The sequence below is a fragment of the Poecilia mexicana genome, unplaced genomic scaffold (genome assembly GCF_051168715.1).
Source record: "Poecilia mexicana isolate PSO_F unplaced genomic scaffold, ASM5116871v1 scaffold_11, whole genome shotgun sequence".
Taxonomy (NCBI): domain Eukaryota; kingdom Metazoa; phylum Chordata; class Actinopteri; order Cyprinodontiformes; family Poeciliidae; genus Poecilia; species Poecilia mexicana.
The window spans coordinates 23,721,872-23,742,831 of NW_028263380.1; the positions used below are offsets into that span (position 1 = coordinate 23,721,872).

General features: G+C 36.9%; 3 protein-coding genes across 4 annotated transcripts; all 3 read right to left on the minus strand.

Annotated features, from left to right (window-relative positions):
• Positions 1 to 1,015: 1,015 nt before the first annotated feature.
• On the minus strand, positions 1,016 to 3,037 carry LOC106919459 (cytochrome c oxidase subunit 6B1-like). Of its 2 annotated transcripts, none has more exons than XM_014989841.2 (3): positions 2,687 to 3,037; positions 1,545 to 1,645; positions 1,016 to 1,147 (listed from the first exon to the last, which is right to left on the minus strand). In XM_014989841.2, exons 1-3 carry the CDS (start codon positions 2,790 to 2,792, stop codon positions 1,094 to 1,096), a joined length of 261 nt encoding a protein of 86 aa, XP_014845327.1. In that variant the 5' UTR covers positions 2,793 to 3,037; the 3' UTR covers positions 1,016 to 1,093. The 2 variants fall into 2 exon arrangements, with proteins under 2 accessions (XP_014845327.1, XP_087866041.1); XM_088009915.1 differs by having other exon boundaries at positions 1,016 to 1,141; positions 1,539 to 1,645.
• Positions 3,038 to 4,457: 1,420 nt separating this feature from the next.
• Positions 4,458 to 9,648, minus strand: LOC106919453 (C-type lectin domain family 4 member E-like). Its single transcript, XM_088009916.1, has 6 exons — positions 9,310 to 9,648; positions 8,622 to 8,701; positions 7,852 to 8,016; positions 7,089 to 7,240; positions 6,467 to 6,591; positions 4,458 to 5,191 (listed from the first exon to the last, which is right to left on the minus strand). The coding sequence occupies exons 1-6, from the start codon at positions 9,402 to 9,404 to the stop codon at positions 5,038 to 5,040; spliced, it is 771 nt and encodes a 256-aa protein (XP_087866042.1). The 5' UTR covers positions 9,405 to 9,648; the 3' UTR covers positions 4,458 to 5,037.
• A 1,425-nt stretch (positions 9,649 to 11,073) lies between these two features.
• Positions 11,074 to 20,704, minus strand: LOC106919748 (uncharacterized). Its single transcript, XM_014990310.2, has 5 exons — positions 19,423 to 20,704; positions 16,635 to 17,289; positions 15,205 to 15,455; positions 13,036 to 13,215; positions 11,074 to 12,942 (listed from the first exon to the last, which is right to left on the minus strand). Exons 1-5 carry the CDS (start codon positions 20,167 to 20,169, stop codon positions 12,733 to 12,735), a joined length of 2,043 nt encoding a protein of 680 aa, XP_014845796.2. The 5' UTR covers positions 20,170 to 20,704; the 3' UTR covers positions 11,074 to 12,732.
• Between the last annotated feature and the right edge of the window lie 256 nt (positions 20,705 to 20,960).

The following is a 20,960-nucleotide window of genomic DNA, read 5'->3' on the forward strand; positions in this document are numbered from 1 at the left end:
TTTCAGACGAAAATTAAACAAAAATATATTTTATTAGTTAAAACAAACAAAAGAAAACATTTGTCCCCCTAAATCAATATTTTGCACAAAATATTGATTTGCAGCTTCCAGTCTTTTGGAGTAAGTCTATTAACTTTTCACACTTGAGACCAGTTTTAATCCATTAGTAATATTAGTAATATTGCATAAGCTCAGTCAGTTGGGTTGAAACATCTATATATTTTTAGGTTTATCCACAGATTTTCAGTTGGACAAAATATTTTGCTTTTAAGTTGGCTTTTACAAGACATGTCAATGATTTTAACTAGAACCGTTCCATTATGGGTCTGACTGCATATTTAGGGTTGTTGTCCTGCTATAAGCTAAATTTCCTTCCTGCTTTCCAGTCTGTTGCATAAACTACCATGTTTTCTTATAGGACTGGGCTGCTTTTAACTCAGTTTTTCTTCAGATCAACTGTGCCCACGTTTCATGTTACTGTTAAAGCACTCCCCCAATTTCCTTTCTTTAAAGCATGCATCACTTTTTTCCATTTCAGATTCATGTGCTCCTTTGTATTGTACCTCATAAAACCCCAATAAAATGACAATAAATTTAAGGTTGTGGTTTTAATGTGAAAAAAAATATATATATAAATCCTGTAGAACCAGGATTTCATTTCCAGCTTGAGTTAAACTTTTTCTCATTTTGGAAACATAAAACATGTCACTTGGTCCTCATCGCTAAAGCTTTCAGAGCCTTTTCATGCCACAAACTGAACTTTTTTGAGTTCACTCCAGTACCTTTTAACTGAATATTTTTAATAACTTACTTTTCTGAGGCCTCACATATGTTGACTACAAGTGATTAGTTTTTCTTCTACACTTATTTTGCTGCAAATAAAAGAATAAAAACTCAAATAACACGGAATAAAAAATGGGTAAAATCAATTGTCCTAACAGTTTTCCAATCCGAATATGAAGCAGATGTAAGCACCTGCTGGTAAAAAAATAAATATACAAAGAAAGAAAACACATTTTCACAGTAACAGTATTTTATTTAAGCTTCATATTAAGCTTATGGGATGAGAAAAGAAACAATGAACAATTTGCCTTCAAATTCTTCCAGCAAAAGTCCCTGATTGCCGTTGCTCATCCCATTTCTGAACCTGTAAAACAAGTAAAGGAAATCTGGTGAGGCAATCAAAATACAAACAGATGAAAATATCACATTGAAAGAAGAAAAAAAAATCCCAAAATATTTACTTTTGAAATCATAAATTTGGATTCATTAATTCTATTTAAAGTACATCTACATCATATAACAGATCGTCTTGACTTGGCAGGCTCAAACGGTAAAAGAGAACAAAGTGCTTGGGATGCGTAACTCTGCAAAAGATGTCTCTTGTAACAAAAAGCATTCAGGCAGTTAATTTTATGAAGATGAAACAAAATCCTGTGATTCCTGTTGGATTAGTAACAAAACTTTAAGTTAGTTGCTGCAAATGTTTAACACTAACAACTATTTGTATTTTCTTCTGTTAATCCATATCATAGCACACATACCCAGGCAATGGGGCAGAGACTCTTGTATACCCTGCGGTACCACTCACAAGGAGTCGTCTTCTGATTTTTAGCAGACAGAACTTTCTTACATCTGTGGTAATCTGATGAGGAAATGTGAAAGCAGTAAAAAAAAACTTTCAGTTAAGAAGCAGAAGGTAAACAGTTGTGGTAATTTGTATTATTGAGGACCTCTGAAACTTTAACCTTTCCCCAGTTTTAATTGTGCATATTTACCCTACGCTAAAACCACAATATGTAAATGTATGACTCAATAAATTTTGCACAATCTGAAAAAATTGCTTTAGTATGGATGCACAAATGATGTCCTACATATATTTACAGTTTTACACAAAAGATGTCACAAAACCCAAAAAAGCTTCAAGAAATCTAGCTTAAAAAAATGTAAGAAATTGTAATATGCCATTTGTTCTGCATAGAGAAGACTATTTCTAATCAGTTCTGTTGTGGGTAGTTATTAAATAGAAATGCCAAAGTTTTATTATTGATATTATTGGTAAAATTTTCTGTGATTGAAAGTCCAGAATGTAAACTACAGGTTCATATATGTGTTGAAAGTGACAGTAAAACAGCACCAGGTCTCATCAGGGAACATTTAGCTGCTTCCAAAGGTTTCATTGAAGAAGCTTTACTATCGGTCTAAAATGGAGCCAGCATGTTATTCATGCTCCAACAGCTCCATCTCTCCTCTCCTTTGTAGAGCATCTCTGCCCCAGAAATATAACAAATTATGTAACCTACATTTTTGTGAGCTGTATCTTGACTTGAGGCAGGATTTCCCTCCAATATTATAAGACGTGATATTTTAATATCAAAGAGTTACATTTTTATCTTTTTTTTTTTTTTTTTTATCAAATACTTTGTGTGTGCTAAAATGACTAAATAATACAAATAGTAGTTGCTTATACTACAGCTGGGATATCTAGTTTTATATACTGTTACCCAACAGTGTAAATTCCAAGTGTAAACAGGAAGAGACATCAACACACTGAACTAAAGCTTGTCTTTTTTTTCATTCGTAAAATTTTTTAATCCTATCACAAAATAAAAACATAAAGTACCTGAGAAAACATGCTAGTGATCCTAAATGGATGTAATAAAACAAAGCACACTGTCTTGCTTACCTAAGTAGTTCTGGTAGCAGTTCCGAGTCTGGTTGGTGTTGGGGAACCGGGCATCAAAAGGAGCTGTCCTGTAGTTCTTAATCTTCTCTTCAAAATTGCCAGACATTTTCAGCCTCTGGATATCAACACAAGTTCAACAGCATGGTAATAAGAAGAATAATGTATTTGGATTACATGACAGGCAAAATGCAATCAATGCAAATTAGTTAGATAATTTCTGGCATATAGGGCAAGCTCTTAATGTCAAATAATATTAAACATATGCTTATTTTTCAGATTGAAATCAAATCAAACCAATTTAGACCTAAAACGAATGCATAAATGAAATTAACGTAAGTGAATTTGTGCTGTCTTCGCAACACGTGATGACGGCGAACAACTACACAACACGCAAGGCTTGCTTTTCTTAACTGAAAATCTTTCAGTTAAGATTTTTGTGGATAAATGGATTTAGCTACATTAGAAGCAAATACAAATCTCAATGCTACGCTCAAAACGTTTTTGTAACTGTAATATAACAGAAACAAAAATACATTACTAGCTAATACACTCATCTTAATGATACACTCAGACTGTTTTTTTTAACTGAAATACAACAGAAAAACTACATTACTAGCAAGTATACATATGGCATCGCTACACTCAAAAATTATGTACACTGTTCTATATTTGATCAACCAAAGAAAAATCATCATAAGCCCACGTATCTTTCAAACACATAAATACTTACGAAGACGAAAGTTTTCTAACGTAAGAAGCGTATAAAGTGCACTCGGGTGTTCACGAGCCGTTTACTTTCTACTAACCGACTAAATTCTTGTTGACAAGGTTACCGGAGAAATTCAATTTGCTGCTAAGAGCTCTCACTCGGTCATGTTTCTGCCAAAATGACAAAGATAGTTTGTAATACAGATGTTTCACTCTGTTCAAATTTCAAACCCCACATTTCTTGAACCATTCTTATCATGAATTTAGTCTTACAATTTTCTACCTATGAATTTATTTACCGGATTATTAAAATGCTTTTCATACAAGAAACTGAGATTTATATTGCCCTCTGCAAAGAATGCAGTTATATGTACGCACCGTTCTCTAGAGAGAAAATGACACATTTTGTAATTTATATAAAGCTGTGTTATTATTTAAGTGACATTTAAAAAATAATAACAATAATAAAACAGTGGAACAAAATTGCTAAAGACACTCCGCCGGATTCTAAATCTGTCCATTACTTTTGGTCTACGAGATAAATTTTGTAAATTATGATTAAACCTGGTCACCAGCGGTCACTAATCTCTTCAAACAAGTAAATTCTACTATTTCACGTAGCATTTACACAAAGAACACATTCTTATATAATTAAATCCATTCGCTGGTGGTATTTCTAAATAACAAAGTTAATTCTAAATTGTTTTTCTTTAAAGAAAAAAAACAAACATTTACCTTCTCAAATAATCTCAGCTCTAATCCCCGCTTTATCTTTCTGCTCAGCAACCGAAATAACTCATAAAGCATGCTGGGAAACGGAGTCTGTAAGAAGTACTTCTCAGTGCTGCACTGCCATCTACTGGACAAACAGAGAATGTACACATAGACTACGGAAATAAAAGTTTGACAGAGTATTGAAGATAGCCAGTTTAAGTTAAAAAATTTTTTAACATTGATATACCAATTTATTAACAGTTATTTTAATCAGACAGAGACTAATAGTTTCACAAACATGCCACAATTTCAGTCAACAAATCAAAAAGAATAAATTTTCTTTATTTAGATTACAATGTAGTTAATGTCAATTTAAATTTAAAAGAGCCTTCGACATTTTATGGCAGTTATAATTGGAAAATTTTATTTGTAATATTTTTTTCAGCCAAAAGATACAATTCAGAGATACAATATGAAGAATAAAAATTTTAAACTATGAAAATCATAAAGGAAAAAAAAAACTTTGAGGACAAATTACAAATAAAATCCACCATAAAAAAAAAGAAAGTATAAGTAGGGTTTAAGCAAGTGCACAAAATGAGTGAGTAACAAAAAACATCTTAGAAAAAAAGTCACTTTTCTCTAATTAGTCCTGTAAACATGATCCTAATATTTGCTTATAGCTTTTAGGGATTTTCTACATCTTTATACAGTGACAGAAAAAGTGGGAAAACATGCCTGATCCCTAATATAGATTTTTTTGTATGTTAAACCATATTAATATACAAGAGAAAAGATTTAGGAGGTAAATTTAAAATAAATCAATTAATTAATTAATTAATTAATTAATAATAATAATAATAATAATAATAATAATAATAATAATAATAATAATAATAATAATAATAATAATAAGTCATTGACTTTGGTCACTGTAGGGAAGCTTGTCTGCGCTCACAGATTCTCCTCAGCTGACCAGAACACCTGGAGCTGAACCAGCTCTTCCTGTAGTTGTCTCCTGGTGTGAGTCGACCGCAGAGCACCTTCCTCTCTCCTGTGACATCTGGCTCATGTTCCCAAAACCTGCAGAGACAAGATAAAAAAAAAATCATTATATAACATTATCCACCTCTACTTCAACCTGAGCAACTCATATTGTTGCTCAGGTAGTTTGCTAGTATCTTCTATCCCCCAAGATGTTAGTTATGTTTACTAAGATGCAAGTATAATTGGATAAAACAGATGTTTGAATTTCTTTCATATTGGACATCCAGATTATGATTTTTAGTAATTCCTATTTTTAAGTCTATGCGCTGCAACACAAACAATTAAAAAGAATGTGCTGCTGGTAGTCATATTTAAATCCACCAGAAGACAAACAAATCATAATATTTACTTCAATGACATACAAAACAATGTGCCCCCAAAATTATTCTGATTTTTTTAAAGTTCCTGGGAAGTCAAATAAATAATTTATCCTGGACTGCAGAACATTACATCTCTGATAAAATGAGCTCAACAGAGTCTTCACTTCCTGCAATCAATCAAGAAGATTCACCTGCCAACCAACACCCTCAGCACATACTGTCGATGCCCCACAGGGAGCATATTGACCGGTGGATTTCTGTATGGTTTGTCAGCTGCACAGCTGCAGACTGGAAGGCTCCTGAGAGAGTGGTGAGGACAGAAGAGGAAATTACAGAGACTCCTCCTCCTTCTATTAAGGACTTGGGGGGCTGGAACTGCTTGTTGCATGTGGTTAAAAGTGTCAGAAATTGTACACATCTACTTCAGGTTCAGGTCTTGGTGCTGCAGCATGAAATGCAGAGTAGCCAGCATATGCAACATCTCCTTATCTCAAACCAAGAGACTTCCTTACTGTAAAAGTGTATAGTTTTGTTGTCAGGATGTCGACAACCAAGGGTAATAATTTCTGTGTAATAATTAAATGCAACAATCCAGTTGCATTCTGCAATGCCTGCTGTATTGCCATTGTATGTACATCATTACTTTTCTCTCTGCTATCCTCTGTTCAGTTTAGTTTTTATATATTTTAAGTGTTGTGCTTTAATGGAAGTTTGTTCACGTGTGCACTTGTAGTGAATATTCTGAATGACAGTAAAATATATAGAATCTGATGAAACCTAGAACTTTCAACTGTCTGCTTGGAAGAAACAACGTCTTTTTAATTAAATGATAAGCTAAACTACCATCCTTTCTCTCTGTAGCTGTGTAACCTGACAGGTTGTCCTTAAACATGTGATCAAACGGTCACAAGCTTAAAATGAGCTGCTGGCTTCTAACCTCTTATGCCCTTCTTCCACCCCTCCGCCTCTTCAGCCCTGTCTTTACACTCACTGTGGTCTGTTCTCCAGCGGGGTGCCGTCACTCCACTGCCAGGTCCCGTCCACAGCGCTGCTCCTCAGACCGAGCCAGTATGAGTCTCCCTGGCTCCGGCTCTGGGCCATTTTAAATAGGAACTCCTGAGAATAAAGTTGATAACATCGGGGTCAAATTAATTTTCTTCAGTAGTTCTGCTTTAACTTGACTTTTGATAATAAATTCTGGATGTAATCTGTGTTACATGAGCTGTAAATTTAATGAAAGACTAAACCTCCAATGACCTTAAGCTGCCTCCGCTCCTTTTAGTCGTCGTAAAGCTATTCTTAACCAAACTCACTGCTGCTGCTATGCATGTATATGTGCACGGCTATATATGCACATGCGGAACCTGTGCAAATATAAACTCTAGAACATCTTATTGCACAGTAACCCCAAATGTGTGCAGAAGATGCATAAAATGCCAACAGAGCTCCAATAACCCACTTATAAAGATATATGAAAAGATGTTTAAGCTGTGAGACCCGAGATGGTTTCCATTGAATTTTTGACTGAATGCAACTAATTTTTTTTTTGAGAGAGAGAGAAGGGAGAGAGAGAGACGCACAGAGAGAGAGAGATACAGTATGTCTATGATCACCTGCTCCTCCTCTGTCTTGATTGTAGCCACAGCGCCTCCCAGTGACATGCAGAGGTACTGACTACTGATCCAGTCAGCTCTATCCTCACTGAAGTAGAAACATTTCTCTCCTTGAAGTGTCCAGTCAGTCAAACATGGTCTGCATTTTCTCTCTGTTTGAAATGTTAAAATCCCAGAGAGGAAAAAAGCTTTAGAAATTGTCATAAGCTGCTTTAAACCCTTTTTGTCAGAAGTTTTCCATGGATTTCTTATACTGCCGTTGTGAAATCATCTCATTTTGACCCCTGCTCCATCTAGAATGTCCTTTAAAATCCCCTTTTCAAAACATAGCATTGCAATATTTTATCTTTGACATAATTATTGACTACTTATGCTCATATCTGGCATTTTATATTAGGAGTTAAAAGTTCACATTAAAGTTAGGTAGACACACGCCTTTCAGTTTCTCACTGAAATTTTCTTTTAAAATTAATTCTTCAAAATGTGAAAAAATGTGAAATACCTGAACATTTTTCATGAAAATCAAAACAGAGCTTGAAGAATTTACAAGGACATCTAAGAAAACACATTTTGTTCAACTTTATTAGTTCTGTTAATTTAGCCTAAGGCAGTCTGTCAGGCCCTTCCTGGTATGTGTTGCCTTCTAGCCAAATGAAAAAGTCCATTTTTAATTCTGAACTTCAGCTTAAAATCACATCTCCAGCAGTTTTGTTTTTCAACAAAGTGAATTTTCAAGAATTTTGAAGCTTGAACACAAACTCACCACCAGTGGAAGAGTTGTTGATGGGACAGTACTGGTTCAGAGCAGGATACTGGGCGAACAGGAGGTGATGGGACTGGTTCAGCTTCTCCAGCCTGTTTGTCAGTTCTTGCAGTTTATTTTCTTGCAGAGATGACTGAGACTGAGAAGTCAACATAATCTGAACCACTGTGGGATCACACACATTTTTTAAATCTTTTTTTATTCAGCGACTTTTTTGAATTTACATTGTTGTTAGTAGATTGTTAGAAGGAGTACATTTATGTGGTAAAAATATTACATTTCTTTTAATGTTTCATCACAACATGTCCTTCTGTTCTCAATTTTATATTGCAGTGCTCTGTTAACTGTTTCTTGCACATTCTATCAACATCTGTTTAACTTAAAATTTAAGTACCTTGAATGTCATCTGAAACTTTTATTTATAAAACAGGTTGAGAACAATGGATCCCTGTTTCTACTTTACACTAATATGTAGAATCCTAACAAAATAATTTACTGTATAACCCACGGGGTCTTTGACTAACAGAAAACTGATGTAAATAAAATGGCATAGTCACACTCAGCTGAACATTAGAATAGTCTCTCAAAATCCTTTGCAACATCAGTTGAACACGAAATCAGGATTTGTCTTCCAGAGTAATGTTTTCATTAAGATTGTACTCCAGAGGGGTTTTAGAGACTTACATGATCAACACTGATGATCACATATGCTCTTCTGTTTGCATTTCTATATTATAGTCACTGTTGCAGATGTAAGATGGCACACTCACAGCAGAGAGTCTGCAGCAGAGTCACGATGGTGAGCAGGAAGCAGAGCAGAGATAAGTAATGAGCCAACTGTCTGTGGTCACTGAATGAAGCTAAAAGACAAAAGCCCAAACAAAAGTATGAGCTAATTCCCCAGCATCAGCTCAGCAGTGCAGATACATATATTTTTAGCCTACACTCAAGCTATATTGATAGTTTTGACTTGAATTTTGAGAAATATTGGAGTGAAATGCATTCATATGGAACAAGATATAGACTACAATAAGAACATGTGTTACTGTCTCTCTAAGAAATATCAACATAGACCTTCTCACTTTGACTTTGAAAAGAAAATCATTTTAAAATGTGTACTAAAACTGAACCTATCAGCATGGCCGCACACTAATGTTTTCCTTTCATATAATTTACTAAAAAAACCCCACAGCTTTCATGGTTACCTAAAAACAGCCCTTAACTTCAAAGCAGGAGAAGCTCAGGAATGAAATTATTAGAAAAAATAACTAAATGAACAATGAGTTCACAGTGGGGTTTTAAAACCCACTTGACATAGTTAATACATTTTGATGCAAAATAACTGATTTTTCAAGTACGGGAAGAATCCACTTAAACACTTGATCTTTTCTGAATGTGAAAAGTCATTAGTGTTTTGGGAAAAACAAAAACTATAAAAAGGCTTTCATGCAATCACACCATTTAAAGAAAGAAAAAACAACTGAATTACTTTTTTCTTGGGCGGCTTTAGTTGTTTCTCCTTCCAGCAGAGTTAATCCATTGCTTACTCCCATTATGATCTCGTCATATGCAAGTTAGATTTCACTCTTTTGCTCCATTAAAACATAACTTTTCTATTTAAGCTAGCTTTCCAAAGCTTGTTAACCACTGAAAAGCTCAAAAGCTCCTACAACCAACAAGCACAAAAGAGAGGATCAAGAGTCTGACTCAGTGTCAAGTATGAATACCAAATTAATGGCTCTCCAACTGTATGTAAAGTAAAAGTGAATGTGATAGTCAAATAACTCTGACAGGACCAAAGCCTCCATCTTCCCCTTCTATCAGAGAATATCTAGGAATGTGCAACCTCTAGTGGCTGCGATAGGAATTGAAAATGCATATTCTTTAACGATGCTAAGAAAGTTTTAGTTAAAATATTTAGTTTTATTTATTAACTTTTTTTCGTGTGTCTCCACAATACCCCGTAAACTGGCAACGAACATGGCCTTTAAAGAAACATAGATCTAACACTGAACAAGATGTTAGTGTTGCCCTTGATTTTCTGAGATTTTATTGCCTAAATGTTTCAATAACCTGTATGCATTAACTAACTTGTGGGCTGAAATGTTCTAACTGATGCTCATGCTGGAGTTGCTGCATCAAAGCAGGGTGCACAGTGGAGTTGTTGTTTGCACTGTTGCCTCACAGCAAGAACATGTGGACCTTGAACGTTTTCCTTCTGCATCCGTGTTTTCCTGGGTATTCCCGCTTCCTTCCACCATCCAAAACACTGATTAAGTTAAGATGGTTTCCCTAAATTTCACCTATATGTCTGAGTGTTGCCCTCTGGTTGGCTTGTGACCTCTACAGGGTGAAAAATGTCAGTTTATCATTGATCATTTGCTCCAGTCCCTATTAAACAACACGAGACCAAGCACAGAAACTTAATAAAAGGATAGATGCATCCAAATATTAAATCCCTTTTATTCGTAGTTTTAAACTCCAATCCATTTGGGTGAGAAGCTGAGATGCTTTGTGGAAAGTGTTTTATTTCTTTTCAAGATTAAACTTGTCATTTTCCTCTAGAATTGATGCAAGGTATATTTTTAAGTTCTTGTGGTGGCTGACCAATATTGTAAATAACAGCTCATTTCACCACATACTTTGAATTTAAAACATATACACCTTTTTTTTGTTTTCTGTTTTTGAACTTGGCCTTCAATATGATGAGGGCACACTGTCTATGTGATAGGAAAATTACTCATTTTACATCGTCTTAGACCTATTGATGCAACCCATGATATAACCAAAATGTTTAGTTTTGTTTGTATCAATTTTTGACCAGAACACCTGAGTGCCACTGCTGAAATCAAAGGCATTAATTTCTTCCAATCTTTTACTGTCCAGTTTTGGTGAGCCTTTGCAAATTATAGCTTCACTGACCTGTTCTTAGGTGCATATGACCATTATTGTTGGTTTTAATAGTTTAATATGGTAAAGCCAGCTAAAGCAGACAGTGTGTCTGACTAGCAGCCAACTTCAATCATCCCACAATTTTATTTAGCAAGCAAATTATCACAGATAGAAACTTTGCAGAAGCTCACTTCAGTCTGAACTAACTCCTCAAACACCAAATAACTTTTGACTTTTCGTACTTTTGTAAAAGAGGCTGATATCACTAAGACTCATGAACTGCCTGGGTACACTCTAAATCTATGTCCTCTACAGGACGATACAGAAATGTTATTTTAAATTGTTTTATTCAAAATTGGTGTATATTTACAAACATTTTCCAGATTTATTATTCATAATCTTCCTCCTTCAAGTTTTACAAATCTGTATGTATTTTTGGCTCACACTTGAGGGAGGGACTGTTTTGAACTATAACACGTTATAGACAAACAGGAATGAACAAAACAAATGCTATCAAAATGCTGGAATATACAGCAAAGGCGAAAATAAGCAGATCTTGTCTTAATGATGGTGATGCTACCATTGTTCTACATATTGAGTTAAGAGCTTGCAAACATTTCTCTGCAGTACATACATGTAGTCTAAGTGACGAAAACAAAGGAAAAGTTTGAAAGAGGTGTAACACACATTTGGCCCACTATTTATCACAGAAAAAACAGGAACAACATTTCAAAGTGCTTCATACTTTGGCATACAAAAAAGATTTAGCAGATGTTTAAAACTAAAATGTTTTTTAAAATGCTGTTGTTAATATCCCTTTTTAACACAGAAACCGGTCAAAGCAATAAAGCCTGACTTAAAGCCGAACTTAGACTGATTTCAACAATTTGTTACAGAAGATATGCTCCAAAAACAAAATGAGGTAAGTAAAGATTAGGAAAGTGCTATGTTTTTTTTTTTTTTTTTTTTTACTTATTTACAATGTAACAAATACAGTCATAATATTTTAATCAATGGAAAGAGACCATCTACTATTATGTACATGTAGAAAAAGGGAAAAAAAAGAACTGAAGGTACAAGCTGCTACCATGGGATCAGCAATACTCTTTCACTTCTTTAGCTCTTCTGAGCATGTGCAACTGCATATGTGTTGGCATGTCTGCCGTTGCCTTAAGGTTTGAGCTGGTTGGAAATAGGCAGGATCAGGTCAGATGTTCACAGGTAAATCCTAACATAAGCCACCAGTTGATGAGGAGACGTTGGCTTCACAGCGCTGACACGTTGTAGGCCGGTTTACCTGCTTTGATGCTGTTAGGTGGCTTGAAGCCATAGCATGTCACACCTGACATCGAACCATCTCACTGTTATGCAACAACCCTTCGACAGCGGTCAATTGAAAAGCATTTTGAGTTCTGTGTTGACAACATGCATAATTTGGTACAACACATAACCCATCCATTTTATTTTTTTTTTCAATTGTATTTGTTTTTCTTCCAAAAGCCTGCATTATTTTCAATATGAAATACTAATATAATGTATACAAGTTAACATTATCGAGTAATGCTATAAAAACACCAGGTTTGACCTGCAAAAGAAACACATCCTGTGACATCATCAGTCCTGCTGAGGAGCTGATGAGGCTTTTTTTCCTGTCCCTTTTACTCTCTTTTTCACCCTTTTTTAATGTTTGTGATGACTGCAGCAAGCTCGTCAATAGCATCCAGCAACTTCTGTCGCTGTTCTGCTGAAAGGAAATCCAATTATGTGTGTTGAATCTATCAGAGCAGCCGCAGTCGTGACCATACAGGCAGTAAATCCAGAGCGCTGCGCTCTTGGGAGCTTTCAAAGCAGTCCTGCTGAGAACATGGAAGTGAGCGCGTAGGTGGAGACGGCAGGAAGATTATATTTCTCCACTCCCCATCCATTTTTGACACATGCATTTAATCGTATAATCCTACTGCTTTGCCTGTGAGAATTCAATGTTTCTCTTTAGTGACAAGGCTCAAAAGGAAGCTCAGTCAGCCCTCCATGAAGTTCCAATTGCTCTTCAGACCACGACATGACGTCACCAACGAGGTGGCTTCCACATGTTGCTTGGGTGTGAATCTCATTGGCTGTCAAGACTCTGGACCAGAACTGGAGATCTGACAACTCTCCCAAGAAAGACTGAGTGATGTCAAAGCGACCTCCCATTGTGTCCTGTGGTGTGGAGGAGAAGGCACATAAATAAATAAAACTCCAAAGAGGAGGTACAGATTAACAGTTCAATAATACTTATAGCAAACGGCTCACCTGCTCCTGACCCAACATAAAGATCCCTCCTGGTTTTATGGGATTCCAGGCTGACAGGTTCTGTCCGGAACCTTTCTTCACTCCATCCTGGTAAGCCTCCCAAACGCCGTCACGTGTTGACCATGTCACGCACACATGATGCCACTTTCCATCTGTCAAACTTATTGGTACTGTCACCGCCTATAAACCAGGAAAGAAGGAAAGGGTAGAAAAAAATACACAAAAATCTGTTATTTAAACTAAAACTGAAGACTTTTAAACTGCTGTCTTCACAAACGCCTGCTACGTCCTGTCAATAACTCTGACCCAAACGGTTTATCAGTTTCATTCATTTTTACTAGTGTGGTGGATATCTTGAAATGCAACATGATAAAATAAATGAATAAAATAGGTCAATTTGTGGACACCATGTCCAACATCCCTACATCTGTTGGACATGGTGAACTGTTTTTGAGAAATTATTTTATTACGTTGATATTCCACTAGGCACAAGCTGGTCACAAATATCAAGTTATGCCACATTTTTAAAGCTGTAGTTTCAAAGCAGATTAAAATTTTCACCCCATTCCTGTGATTTAAAGCCAGGGCAGAGGAAGTGCCAGACTAACTAGAGTTTTTTTCTAGCTGTATGCAGCAGCAAGTTATAAAATAATGCCTCCTGACCCCCACACCTCTAACTACCCAAATAAAGCTTGTTCACTTATTTTCCCTTGCCAATAAAAAACAGAAATTTGGTTATTTGGATTTTTCTTTTCTCTTAAGAAAACCATAGATCACCAGAGTGCCACCTATCTCTTTTAGCAGCAATAGGGGGAAAATAAACTTTTTTGTTTAGAACTAGCAATAGATTAATATTTACAATAGCGTTTTAAATTTTTGCATAAATACCACAATATGAAGATTAAACAGATCAGCAAGCGATGGACCTCAACATGTGTTGCTGTGCACTGGAGATAAACTAAATGAAAAAGGGTATCACACACACAGTATGTGCATAAAGAAATAAGTTTTCAAGTGTTTGAAAATATATATCTGAAAGTAAAATTGTCAAAATTAAAGATGCATTGCTCATTAGTCTTTTAATTTTAATTTTGTTTTATTAGTCCCTTTAGAAAGCTATGAGCAGCATTTGTAATGAAGCCAAGAACAGCCTGGGTATTTAAACAGATACCCTGATTAATTAACCTGTCAGTGTCAGCTTACTGTACTCTCAGCAATATCCTATAAAGAGCAGACTGGCAAAAATGGTTAATATTCTGAACAATAAGCCTTTCATGTGAACAGTGAAGAAGATCACCTCAACTCGACAAATTATTTTAAACCTTGCTAACTGAATTCATGGTCTTAAGTGGGTCATTAATTGTTTTGGTCTTGACTGTGCATGTGACTCACAGACAGCAAACATGATAGTTTTATCTTCCTGGTCTCTCCGACAGACAATTAGGTCAGTCAGTACAAGACTATAACAGGATTAATTGCTTTGCTTATTTGTTTGTTGTGATCACCCAGTACTGGGGCAGGGAAGGGACATAGCCAACCATCTATTTTCCATTCAAAAGGAAAAAACTTAAAGGATTTTCAGAGAAAAAAGATTAGGGGATTAGCAGTATAATGAAATCTTAGTAGGTCATTCATTTGTATGTAGGTTAGTGTTAGGGGAACCAAGATATCCACAACTAATTCCCTGGAGAAACAGAATATATACAACTAGATTTACAAACCTCTCTTCATAGGAAAATCCAAAAAAGCCTGGGCATTTTTTAAAATATAACATAAATAATACATGAAGTAAATAAGTTGATGTTATTGTTTAGATTAGTATTGAAGTTTTCTACGAGGAACGGGAAACATTTGGGTAAATCGACTAAACATGTTTGACAGCCGGGAAAAGTAGTACAGGAATGTTCCTTGAAGAAGTCGACCCTGTTGCCCACTTTCTTCAGCTGGTGATTTATTTTATAATCAGATGTATTTTAAAAATATATATTTCTGTACATTCACTATCATTTTTTAAAATTATGCCTGAACAAGTCTATAACAAGGCATGACCTCATATAAGATTTTTGTTAAATGCTTATGTGTGCTTAAACCACAGTTTTGTAGTATCAGTTTCTGCCATATCTGATGGTAGATGTTTTTGTACATGTGACCATGTTACAATGTTTTCACCTTGTCATTAATGAGCAGTTCCATTGGGTTGCTGCCCCACTCCATTAGCACCAGCTCGTTAGCTTGCCCAGGCACGGCGTAGGAAATGGGTGTTCCGAGGCCAGAACCTTCCCCTGGCTTCAGCCACAGACAGATGGTCAGGGCGAAGATCTCATTGACCACTGATCGCTTCATCCTGGCATACATGTAGTTGGTCCTCATGGGAAACTCAAGCAGGAAAGCACTTGGACTCTTAAGCTTCTTTTGGTTTCCTGGTAAGATTGGGAGAAAAGATTGGATTAATTCCAGTCAATCTAAAGATCAAACATAGTCTGCACTTTTCTCTCACACACACAAAAAAAACACCTTTGGCCATTAGCAGGCTAGAGATTTTCAGTGGAATTCCTTTCCATAGCTTAGTTTTCACTGTTGTTGGTTTTTGTTAACTACAAAAGTTGAATAATTGTTTTAACACACTATACATGACTTGAGATGATTTAGGAGGCACATTAAACATAGTCATAAGTAGAAATAGATGATGTCTATCTCTTCTTATGCATAATTTAATCCAAGTCATGACTGGTGACAGTTTATTAAATGTAAACAAATAACATTAAGAATAAAACAACCATATAAAATGACAAAAGTAGCTGTAGCTAACTGACCAAAGTAGGGCTTCTAGCTTAAAGTGTAAGGTTTAAGAAGTAAACCATAATTTAAGGTGTTATACCAGTGTTTCTCAGCTCTGTTCCACAAGGCACTCTCTCTTTACATTTCCCTCCTTTAACACACATGATTCAGATGATTGCAGTTCAGCAAAGCCTGTTTATCAGCCATCAATTAAAATTAAGTGTCATGAAGCAGCGAAACATCTAAAACATGTACGGCAGTGTGTGCCGTGGGGACGAGGATTAGGAAACCTGTCAACACTGGCTAATAGTACCTAGTGCTTCCTTGTGTAACTCCCACATGTTAATATAAACTACTGACAACTCCACAAAGGACCGAGGAAACATAGGAGTAAATATGCAGGGATTGGTGAATGCCAATGCCTGTAAGAGGGCAGTTTAGTGGGAGACATGTCAGAAGTCAGAGATGAAGGCAGGCACCAGTCGTTTCAACTGTTTCATACTTTTCCACTATTCCACAGACTCCACTGAATAATACCTATTATCACAAGGCCTCGTGAAGTTATTTGTTGTTTTATTAGGACCTCTAATCTGTCACATTTCAACACAGATGAGTGGCTCAAATGGGGATCAGAACAGTAACAAATGGAAACATTATGTATATGGAATATTTGTTAAATATAGAGTTAAAGGTAAGCTGCAGGATATTTGAGTATTTATGTGAAGATGTAACTTTGATGAATAATCTAAAATACCTAACTACCAATAGCAACTGATTCATATAAATGTTTAGTCAGAACATGTGTGGGTGTGTGCGCTTACCATGGTCATTGTGATGTAGTTGGCTGAGAACTGTTTCCAGCTTGCTGTGTCCAGGGCCCCGCAGACTCGTTTCCTTGCTAGTGTAAGGAAGGCGCCTGGGCGGGTGCTCCCCTTCCTGATTGTGCTCATGGTCCTCAGTGCCATGGTGAGTACCATGGTGATCATCGTGGTGGTCATCATGTCCAGGTCCATGGAGAGAATCATGGTGGCCATGATGGCTATCATGACCACCATGATGGTCACTATGGTGGTCATTATGATGGTCATTGTGGTGGCTGCTGTGATGGTCGTCATGGTGACCATAGTGATGACCATGATGCCAGCCATAGTGGGGGTCATAATGGCGACTGTGATGGTTGCTGTGATGGTTGTATCTATGGCTACTGTGGTGACTGCTGTGATGGTCTCCATGGTGACCACTGCTATGGTGGCTATCATGGTGGCTATCGTCAGGATGGCCACCATGGTGACTAGAATGGTGGTCATCATGGTGGCTGCCGTTGTGGTTGTCATTATGTGAGTCGTCATGGTGATCAGCATGGTGGTCATTATGGTGGTCTCTGTAGTAACTGTGCAGCTGTTCTTCTAGAGCATTGATCTTTCGCTGGAGGAGTTCTCTCAGGGAGCTTGAGTAGGAACTGGAGGAGTTTCTTGCCTGGAGATAAAAATTATACATAGTATTATAAACTGCTCTATCATCTCATACCTGAGGTTTGAGTCTTAATCGAAACAATGAAATCAAGTTTTAAATAGCATTTTTATTTCTATTGCAGTAATATCCTAATGGAGTAGAACTAAAAATGTTTAGCAAGATATTTCTTAAATGTCAAAGCACTTTCAACCCCTGCCTTCATTAGCTTTCATTCCCTCTCCCCGTTGCTTGTTCTCAACTTCCTCACCGGCAAATCCGGCTTTGTTTCCTGCCAACACACGCCACAGTTAGTAGCCTTATCAAGAAGGATGAAGGTAATTGAAGGTGAGGCTGGCTAGCGCCCTTCGGTGCATGACCAGGGGCTAGTGGTGTAGACATCTTGTTAGAGGAGGGAGTGAGACAGGATAAATCCTGGCAGTGATTATATTTTGACTAGCACCTTTAAGGGAGATTGAATGAGATTTCTCTGAGCACAGTCTGGGACCACCTGCACACTAAATGAGGCTTTTCACATATGTGTACACAGGCACAATTATGTGGATGGGTTGTATGGATGACTAAGATGAAGTTAAAGGTAAAAAGTTCCCCAAAGCATCAGGCTTTACGTTCATAAGCTGTCCTGGCCAACAATGCCAGTAGATTGGAGCAACTGGCACCTATTTTTGTGTCAGGTGAGAGGTCTCTAACAGACAGGTTTGCTTTGACTAGGAGCAAATATGTCTTTGTACCTATTTTCTGAATTGGAAAGATAAGAATATTTAATCACATTTTGATTGTTTTCTAAAGAAAATAGATAATATATATAGTCTATTTAATGACCTTTATATCTCATTCACTTGAAGTATGCTTAAAATAAGTTGAGAAGAGACCAGTTAACACTTAAATATCTACTTTAAAAAATCGCAATAACTGTAAAACTGTTTTAAAAATCTGTGCAGTTGTTATATTGTTCCATCTGCACAATTGTCCCTGATTTATGTTGTTCTGGTTCATCGTTACCTGTAGGCTATCCCAGCTTTCACAAAGTCACAAGACACCCCAGAAAGGCTGCCAGTCCGTCACAGGTTGTTGAAATGTTTAAAGTTCAAATGTCTTTTTCATTTACTCTGATTGGAATGACAGTGGTAAGAAACACCCCATAGGCACTTCTGATGTTTGTATACCTTAAGTGTTTGGTCCATTTAAAACGGTGGTGTCTAATGTTTGTCCTCGAGAGTGGGTATGCTGCATGTTTTAGTTCTTTTATCTGATTCAACACATGTGAATCAAATCACTGCCTCTGCACAACTTTGTGGCATGCTGAGGTACAACTGAGCCATTTCAATCAGCTGTGTTGGAATAGAGACATCTAAAAATAGGAGGACTGGAGCTGGAGCCCCATTAAAACAAACTCTGGTTCATTCCCCCATTTGGTTTTGTTTTTTAACTTGGATATAAACACAGAAATTGCACTGGGGTGCGTAACATACCAAGACTGTTGGGAGGGTGTAGTCTGAGTACGATTACAAATGAAATCCAGAGAGATTTGTTCAGTGTGCTATCCAACCTCCATACAACTCAGGTACCAGATGCATGCTACAACCTCAATTCAAATGCCTTCTTGTATCCAGGTATGCATTGCATTGTCGGATATTGTAGAGTAAACAAACAAAGGCTGCAAGTATTTCCTGCTAATACCAAATCCCTTTGCAACTTTCAAGATTTCAAGAAACCAAACCACCAGAAGAAGGTGAAAGTTAAAATAAGTTGATTTGGACCAATGTAAACAAAACACAGGTGTCAAAATGCCCCCACAAAACGCCAAGATGAGAAACAACATGCATGTTTCTGCTGTTTGATTTAGATACTGCACGGTTGGAAAGATTAGCAGCATTGTTGGATTCCAACAAGAAGACTCTAGCTTGACTCTCGGTGAGGTTCTTCCTGTAAACAATTTATGTTTTTTCCCTGTGCATGAATGATAAACTTAAGCACTTTGAATAGCAAGGCTAACATAAATATCCAAAAAAATACAAAAGTTTCAGTGACACTTCAAAACCATGACATGGCAACCCATTAACAACATTTTGGTAACAGTTTAGAATTAAGGTCAAAGTGAACATTGAAAAAGTCTGAAATTAATTTTGCTTCTCTCACCTGCAAGTTCTCCAGCCTCTCTTTCAACGTCTGTAGTGTCTTTCCAGTCTGTTCTGCCGAAAAAGAGCTGTGTTTGCTATATGACGAGCCCTTTTGGTGGTGGAGGTCTGACCTGTGGCTGCCATGGGAGGAGTGATGATCACTGCCATGATGTGCTGAGGGCCCATGGTGCAGTGATGATGGCCCATGATGGCTGCCATGATGTCCATGGTGCTCATCATGGTGGCTGTTATGATTGTCATGATGGCTGCCATGGTGCGTGTCATGATGATTGTCTTGGTAACCATGGTGGCTTTCGTGATGACCAATGCTGTGGTGACCGCCAAACCCTTCACACAATGTGAGTTTGGCAGTCAGTTCTCTGATGGTCTCCCTCTGGTCCAGGATTGTTTCCTTCTGCCTGACAAGGCTTTCACGAAGGTGCAAAATGGTGGCTTTTGCCTCATCTGACATTATGCCCCGATGATTGCCAGTGCTGTGGTCATTCCCATGACTGCTACTACTTGGTCCATGGGGCACAGAAGGTGGTGAATAACAGCTGGGATCTGCTTCTGGGGGAACGGGAGTACAGACAAATTTGGGACTAATTCCATAGTCATATTCTATGGTGCCCACAGCAGCAGCACATGACAAAAAGTAATAAAAAATCAGAGAATGTAGGGGAAAAAGAGGCAGGAGTGGTCCACACTTTTGCTCATACCTCACAGGTGAAGGCATGAGGCTCAGAAGGTTGTTGTCTCTGGCCATGTTTTGTTAGAATGAATGTAGTCCCTTGATAAATGACAGTTTCCCCAAAAATTAGCTTTACTTTGAAGAACACCATGAATGGATGTCATTTGTGTTGGATGTAGGTGTTTTGTAACATCTCATTTCAACAGATTCACTTGAGACATAATTTCCTCTTGAATGATAAAAAAAAAACAAATATAAGTATCGCAAATGCCAAGAGAGCAAGGAAGTGATCAAAAAATGAACAGAGGTCACTGCCAAACTGTTTATCTTTTCGCCCTTAAGCTAACCTATTTGAATCAGACAAAGTTTCTTGGCTCCATGGCAAATCAACAGGCTGTGAGAACTTGGCTGATGTATTGTGAAAGGTTCTTCCACCCACTCGAGGACGTGGAGTTGGGCCAGTGCCAGGCAAGTGATCAGTCTTGGCTCCTGTGACTTCCTGTGCTTGACAGCTCAGTGTAATCCATTTAACTTCAGCTTCTAAACACCAGATCCTGGAGTAACATTTCCTGTTGTACAGACAGAGAATGAGGTAAGAAAAAAAAACAGTCTGGGCAAATGAAAGCATATTGAAACAAAACCATTAATTGATGCAAACTGCAAAATTTTATAAGATGTTTTGTTGAAATATGTTCTTCATTTAATGAATGATGACTTTACCTTATTACCAACAGAGATCCCACTAAACAATCATAACATCTGCTGAGTCTTAAAGAAAAAGTATAAGCTAAATTTATATCCACTGACAATCTAAAATCACAATTCCATTTATTGTCTCTTCTAAATGTCATGAACTAATTTACAAC

What these genes read in the sequence shown, in the direction of transcription:
- LOC106919459 (XM_014989841.2), bottom strand. Translation starts at nt 2,792, where the DNA reads ATGTCTGGCAATTTTGAAGAGAAGATTAAGAACTACAGGACAGCTCCT. An exon ending in CTGCTACCAGAACTACTTAG is followed by an intron (nt 1,646 to 2,686) that starts GTAAGCAAGACA and finishes TTTCCTCATCAG; the next exon opens with ATTACCACAGATGTAAGAAA. An exon ending in GTCTCTGCCCCATTGCCTGG is followed by an intron (nt 1,148 to 1,544) that starts GTATGTGTGCTA and finishes CTTGTTTTACAG; the next exon opens with GTTCAGAAATGGGATGAGCA.
- LOC106919453 (XM_088009916.1), bottom strand. Translation starts at nt 9,404, where the DNA reads ATGGGAGTAAGCAATGGATTAACTCTGCTGGAAGGAGAAACAACTAAA. An exon ending in GTTTTTTCTTTCTTTAAATG is followed by an intron (nt 8,702 to 9,309) that starts GTGTGATTGCAT and finishes AGCTTCATTCAG; the next exon opens with TGACCACAGACAGTTGGCTC. An exon ending in TCTGCTGCAGACTCTCTGCT is followed by an intron (nt 8,017 to 8,621) that starts GTGAGTGTGCCA and finishes GTGATCCCACAG; the next exon opens with TGGTTCAGATTATGTTGACT.
- LOC106919748 (XM_014990310.2), bottom strand. Translation starts at nt 20,169, where the DNA reads ATGGCCAGAGACAACAACCTTCTGAGCCTCATGCCTTCACCTGTGAGG. An exon ending in ACTACATCACAATGACCATG is followed by an intron (nt 15,456 to 16,634) that starts GTAAGCGCACAC and finishes CAATCTTACCAG; the next exon opens with GAAACCAAAAGAAGCTTAAG. An exon ending in TTATGTTGGGTCAGGAGCAG is followed by an intron (nt 12,943 to 13,035) that starts GTGAGCCGTTTG and finishes TCCACACCACAG; the next exon opens with GACACAATGGGAGGTCGCTT.